General features: G+C 41.1%; 2 protein-coding genes across 2 annotated transcripts; both read right to left on the minus strand.

Moving 5' to 3' along the window:
- Positions 1-4,545: 4,545 nt before the first annotated feature.
- On the minus strand, positions 4,546-5,583 carry LOC140925769 (uncharacterized). The gene has a single exon (XM_073375649.1). It carries the CDS (start codon positions 5,581-5,583, stop codon positions 4,546-4,548), a length of 1,038 nt encoding a protein of 345 aa, XP_073231750.1.
- Positions 5,584-5,634: 51 nt separating this feature from the next.
- Positions 5,635-6,216, minus strand: LOC140925770 (uncharacterized). The gene has a single exon (XM_073375650.1). The coding sequence runs from the start codon at positions 6,214-6,216 to the stop codon at positions 5,635-5,637; it is 582 nt and encodes a 193-aa protein (XP_073231751.1).
- Positions 6,217-6,735: the final 519 nt, after the last annotated feature.

The raw sequence follows: 6,735 nt of genomic DNA on the forward strand, positions 1-6,735 counted from the left end.
TGAACCAAAGATAGGCACGTTAAACGTGCATGAGCTATTTTGAATGCTTCAGTGTAACTTTAATGCTTCGGTGTAACCTTACCAAGAGTGATCAATCTACCTCTTTCATCCTAAATGTAGATTAGGTTTTTGTGCGAAATTGCGTATTGCGGTACAAAATGAAAACGCGAAACGCTGAGCTGAGTCGATCCTCAAGCTATATATTCACTTTCCTCTGTCTTTCCCTGTTACATCTGGTGCAAGTTAAACAAATCGTTAAAGTGAAATAAATTTCTACTCACCAAACGTTGATTAGAAGGAAAACTCTAAGGTTTCCTCGGAGTTTCTTAAGCCAAAATGTGACTCATCGAATACTGAATAGTTACGAAATACCAGGATTTTTATCATTGTGGTAGATGGTTGCATCATCATAATTCACGAGGTTTTCACGTGCGATTCTACTCAGTGAAACAGTCTTTAACTCCGACAACTTATTTCTTCATGTTTTAAAAGCTATTGCTTCTCAAAAGACAAGAGCCTTTTTTAAGGCATTGGTTACAAAACGAAACAGGTCTTCATACGTCCAAGTTACTATTTATCATTGTGAAAAGCTAATCTGCATGAGATGTACAGTCACACAGCTGGCTCGTGAAAGCGTTGGACTTTGCCCCCTTTCGTCGTTCGTACGTGAGGGAATTCGAGTTATCACACAGTAAACTAGCTGAGTAAACAGAGTTATAAAAATAACTCACGCATACAATTTGCACGTGAAGGTGTTGGTCTTTGGCCCTTTTACAATTCGTACGTTAAAAAAAGGCTAATTCTTCACTACAAAATTTTCTCAAACGATTTTAAGAAATCACCTCGGCTTCATTATAACATCTGCAATTACATGTTTCATGCAACGTCAAGGTTGATAACCTAACATTTATTAACAAAATTTTGTGAAACGGTCTTTAACTCCGACAACTTATTTCGTCATGTTTTAAAAGCTATTGCTTCCTAAAAGACAAGAGCCTTTTTTTAAGGCATTGGAAACAGGTCTTCATACGCCCAAGTTACTATTATTATTGTAAAAAGCCAATCTGCATGTGATGTACAGTCACACAGCTGGCACGTGAAAGTGTCGGACTTTGCCCCCTTTCGTCGTACGTGAGGGAATTCGAGTTATCACACAGTAATCTAGTAAACAGAATTATAGAAATAACTCATGCACACAATTTGCATGTGAAGATGTTACAAAATTTTCTTAAACGATTTTAAGAAATCACCTCGGCTTTACTACAACATCTGCAATTAAATTATGTTTCATGCAAGATCAAGGTTGATAGCCTAACATTTATTAACTTCCAAGAAAATTATCAAACTGCCGAAATATATTTCTACTTATATCATGATTATTGTGTCAACTAGCTTCCTCCAATTTTATTCCCTAACGCCACTGTTTCTACTTAAGTTACGCATCTTTACTAAATAGAACGAAAAAGGTCGGTTGAACTTTGTAAGCGAGAGAATAATATTTTTAAAGCTTGTTTACAGGATTAACAATACTCGATACAGCTTTCAAAAAGATAAGCTGCCTTTTAAACTTCTAAAACCACATTTTATAGGGCGCATACTTTCGAATAAAAGTCTATATCCAAATATCAATTATTGCTTCACTGGAAGAGCTTTGAAAATATACGATCTTTTATACTCTACCTTGAAGCACGTGAAACACAACTCATAAATACGTGCGTTAATACCGTTAACGATAGCCGAATTCGGTCAGAAATGTCTTGAAGTAGCTTCAACACTAAAATATGAACCCTTAAACAGCTGCATCACTGTACACAACGTTTGAATAATGAAGATATTTAATATAATGTTTCCAAACACCTGTAGCCGTAATAAAAGACGAAAAAATTGTGAAGAATAAAGATGGCGGTCTCAAAGTGCCCTTGTTCGACCTTTACCAATGTCATGTTTAAGTAGATGCTAAGATCTCATTGGTTCCTAAGTATCAACTAATAATACCTTCAACCTTATTGGCTCTTGCAACAAACATCCGAACATACAAAGTTACAAAGCCACAAAGATACATACGCTCGCACCACTGACATATGAGCTATTTTTTCAAAATAGCTCAACAAAGGAAATCGCACGCGTCCAGTCGCTCTTTCGGGGGATGAGTGCGGGCTCATTTTCCCGAACAGCGGCTGGTAATCGAGCCTACTTAGGAGAGTGCGTTCGATATGTTTGTTAGGCGTACAGGCGGGTAACAGTTGAAGGGGAAGATTGGATGGTTCTCTCGATAGATAAATATGATTATGGCATATTTTGAATGTAAGGGTTACGTATAACGAAACCTCTATTTAAACTATGTAACATTATAAGAAGATTTTGAAAAGATATCGTATGTTTTGGTGTCAAGTGCTTGTAATCGGAGGAGACAGTGGCCAGAGTGCGTCGGGCGTGTAAATAGATCATTTTAACTTTTGTTTTACTGGCGGCGATTACAGAGCGCAGTTGTTCCCCTTATTAGCTTTTACAAGAGGCTAATAGGGATGTGCCGCTGGATGGGGTCGCATTTTCACGACTAGAGTGACTATAATAGGGTCGCATTTTCAATAGATTTACTAGAATGGGGTCGCAAATTTTCGCATTTTTGGGGTAAGTAGGGATTCAAAATGGGAAGATTCTAGGTGAAAAAATCAGAAAGTTGTTGTTTATTAAATTTAACAATAAGCTCGCATTGACCGCATTACATTCCGCCGCTTGAAACCACATTGATAAGGTCAGGATGCATAAATAGAAAGTGACTAAGTTGGGATCGCGAAAAGTACATTTTCCATTAAGTGACTAAGATGGGGTCTATAATTGGCCAGAAAATAGAGTACAAACATTAACCACAAGGGACTGTAAAGGAACGCAAACGAATATGGCGAAGAACGTAGGATCTATAAAGACCTGATCAGCAAAAAAAACAATGTAGACATATTAAATTCTGCAAGCAGAATACTGCAATGCTGATCGTACTAAGTGAAAATTAACTCTGCAAGACATCAACACGACACCGAAAGAACTCAAAACAGAGCGGGATTGTAGCCACAGACAGCTGTTTCGCCCTCTTTGGGGCTTGTCAGTATGGCGTAACAACCAGAGATCAGGCTCTGATGAAAAAATATCCGCGCACTCTGATCTTAGCCCTGACCCAGAACTCCTAACACCCACAGAATCACGTCATACCACGTGTCTTCTGGGGGCCAAGAGTCCAAGTGTCAAGTTGATGTCTCGCAGAGTTAATTTTCACGTAGTACGATCAGCATTGCAGTATTCTGTTTGCAGAATTTAATATGTCTACATTATTATTTTTGCTGATCAGGTCTTTATAGATCCTACGTTCTTCGGCATATTCGTTTGCGATCCTTTGCAGTCCCTTGTGGTTAATGTCTGTACTTTATGAATTTTTGGGCCGTAGATCTTTTACCTTTCACCTTTCACCTTTCACGTGCACCGCACGTATTTTCAGGTTCTTCGCTAGTTTTCCAGGCATAATTCAGCTAGCTCTGACTCCAAATCCGGCTCTTGGGACCAAATATGATAGATTTTATTTGAAACCAATAGATCTGTAACAGTAACGGGCTTCTATTCCGATACACATGCCAAAAACGATAGGGTTCCACAAAGTAACGGGCTTCTAAACCGATACACGTGCCTTCAACAAAATTAAAATTCTCTAAATCGAAAAACTACTCCCTTCAAAGTGTCACATGATCACGTGTTCGAAACGTGATCGGCTACATCTAAGGTCAAAAAATGTCACGCGCGAAAAGTAACACAAAACTCCGTGACACACTCCCCCCTTGACCAGTCGAATCACTGGTCAACTAGTCTCCGAATATAATCAGCATTCCGAGCGGCAAGACGCCTGGGTGGCCTGATGCCATCAATTATCTGCTCCTCCCGAGGTTGTTCATCATTACTCACGACAGGTATCTCCAGGGGAAAAAGCCTTTGCACTGGCCTCTTCATAGTAACAGGTCTACCACTCTTACTGATAACCTTGACTACAGCTGCTCTAACGCGATCGTCCGCACCATGGATCAACTGCTCCACTCGTCCAAGTTTCCACTGACTACGGGGCAGATTGCCCTCGAAAACGATAACAACATCTCCCTCAGATACAGCAATACTGGATCTAGGCCTGGATTTCTGCCGATGCAGGCTCCTTAACTCTGTAACATATTCTCTGCTCCAGCGCCTCCAGAAGTGTTCCAGTAACAATCGCAAGAACTTCCGTCTTCTTGGGAGATCTTCCGACGACACTGTATGGTCAAGTGAGGCTTGTCGATTTCCTGTTACCTCCGGCAGTGATAATATTCGTCTTCCATACATCAAGTGACTTGGTGTCAACGGTTCTTCAGGATCATCTGACGATACGTAAGTCAAGGGTCTAGAGTTGAGAGTTCCCTCAACCTCGACTAGAACGGTGTGCAATTCGTCATAGTTTAACTTAGCGTTCCTAAGTGTCTTCCGCAAACATCTCTTTGTATTCTGAATCAATCCCTCAAAAAAGCCACCCCATCAGGGCGCTCTGTCCACATTAAATCTCCAGTCAATTCTTTTACTGGCCAGGAATCTCTTGACTCTTGGGTAAGAAAATAACTTGCTCAAAATTTTATCTGCAGCCTTAAACGTTTTGGCATTGTCCGAGGTAGTCAGTTCTGGTAAACCTCTTATAGCTGCGAATCTCTTCAGGCAACGGATGAATACATCAACTGACAGGTCTATAGCAAGCTCCAAATGTACTGCTCTCACAGAACAGCAAGTAAACAGGAGAACATAGACCCTCCGTAACGCAGACTGTCCTGACACCTTAATGTACAAAGGTCCAGCATAATCTACTCCGACATAAGTAAAGGCAGGTTTCTGGCTCAATCTAAACTCGGGTAGGTCACTTTGAGGAGGCACTCTGTAACTCTTCCCTTCATATCTACGACAAACTGTACAGCTAGCCAGTGTTCTTTTAACAAACTGTCGTCCCTTGACAATCCAAAATCTGGTTCTCAGCTGGGCCAGCGTAGCTTCAACCCTATTGTGATGCACCCTTTCATGAGCATCTCTCACCAACAGAGTTGAAAGATAATGATTCTTTGGTAGTAAGGCTGGGAACTTGGTCTCATGTGGTACATCAGCATTAGCAATTCTTCCCTTACATCTTAGGACTCCACTACTGTCTTCGTACAAACCAAAGTCTCGCTCTAACTGACTGTAATTTGCTTGGGACTTCAATTCTTTCTGGACACTTCTTAACGACTTCACTTCTGCATTTCCAAGTTCTTCTGCAGTAACCTCTCCCAAGTAAACAGTTCCTTCCTTTAGCAACTTGGCCTTGATTTTTAAATTTTTCACAAAGCGCAACACCAAGGCTGTAATACGAAACAACTTGTCACAGGAGCTAAAATCTGTGATCGTAATAATAGTGTCCATATTGGGTGTTCCATTTGTAGTTAACAATACCGCTTCACCAACTGCTTCGATAGCTTGGCCTTTCTTCATCTCTACGCAACACTCTTCAGCAATTGTTTCGGAACATTCCTCAGAACTGGGCCAGTTTCTCATGGGCTCCGACAGCCATGATGGTCCCTTCCACCACAACACATTAGTCTTTAACTAAGCCGCACCTTCTCCACGAGATCCTATGTCCGCTGGGTTCTCAATGCCAGGAAAATGGTTCCACATGCTCTCTTCGGTTAAAGACAAGATTTCATTCTCACGATTTTGCACAAACTGCTTCCACTCCTTCGAACCCTTTATCCAGCAGATTGCGGTCTTGCTGTCTAGCCACAAGCGTGTCTTGTCAATTGTAATCTGTGACGCCAAGGCTTCTTTAACTGAGGACACCAATCTTGCTAAGATGACCCCAGACAGTAATTCGAGTCTAGGGATAGAATGCCTTGTCAGCGGTGCCACTCTGGTTTTGGATGACAACAAAACTGGAAAAAAATCACCACTCACTTCAAGAACAAAGTAAACAACAGCACAATAAGCCTTCTCTGAAGCGTCCCCAAACCCATGAATAACATACGACGTAACACCTTCCTCTAATCCAGCATACACACACCTCGGTACTAACACTTGCTGCACCTCTCTCAAGTCCTGAAGCCACCTGTTCCACTGCTTCCGGGCAGACTCCGGGAGTGGCGCATCCCATTCAAACTTGTCCTGGCAAAGAAACTGAAACAAAATCTTCATTTCCACCAGTATTGGACTGAGTACTCAAAGGGTGTCAAAGAAACTTGAAGTAATCTTTAACAAGTTTCTCCTGGTCGGCTCCAAGTCTTCTGAAAGTCTCAGTAAGGCTTCAAATTTAAAAATGAACTCATCAGTAACACAGTTCCAATTAAGACCAAGTACCTTGTGTTCACCCTTCATATCAAGCTTCTCCAAATGATTGACAGTAGTTTTCGCATAAGACTCTGTATCCTCCACTACAGCGCAAGTTCTGACAGTTCCAGCTTGGTCCTCACAAATCAATTCAAGCAATTTAGGTGAATTTGAAATCCACTTTTGCAAGTTAAACCCACCTTCCAATAGGCACTTCTTAGACTTCTGATAAAGCGACAGACACTCCTCAACACCCCTTTCTCCTGTCACCAAATCATCCACATGAAATGAATTCAACAAGTTCTGAACCAAACCAGGGTCAGCCTCATATTGACTGATATGATACTTCAAAGTAGCATTCAAAAGAAAAGGGCTAGCATTGACTCC

The sequence above is a fragment of the Porites lutea genome, chromosome 2, assembly GCF_958299795.1.
Source record: "Porites lutea chromosome 2, jaPorLute2.1, whole genome shotgun sequence".
Classification (NCBI taxonomy): Eukaryota; Metazoa; Cnidaria; class Anthozoa; order Scleractinia; family Poritidae; genus Porites; species Porites lutea.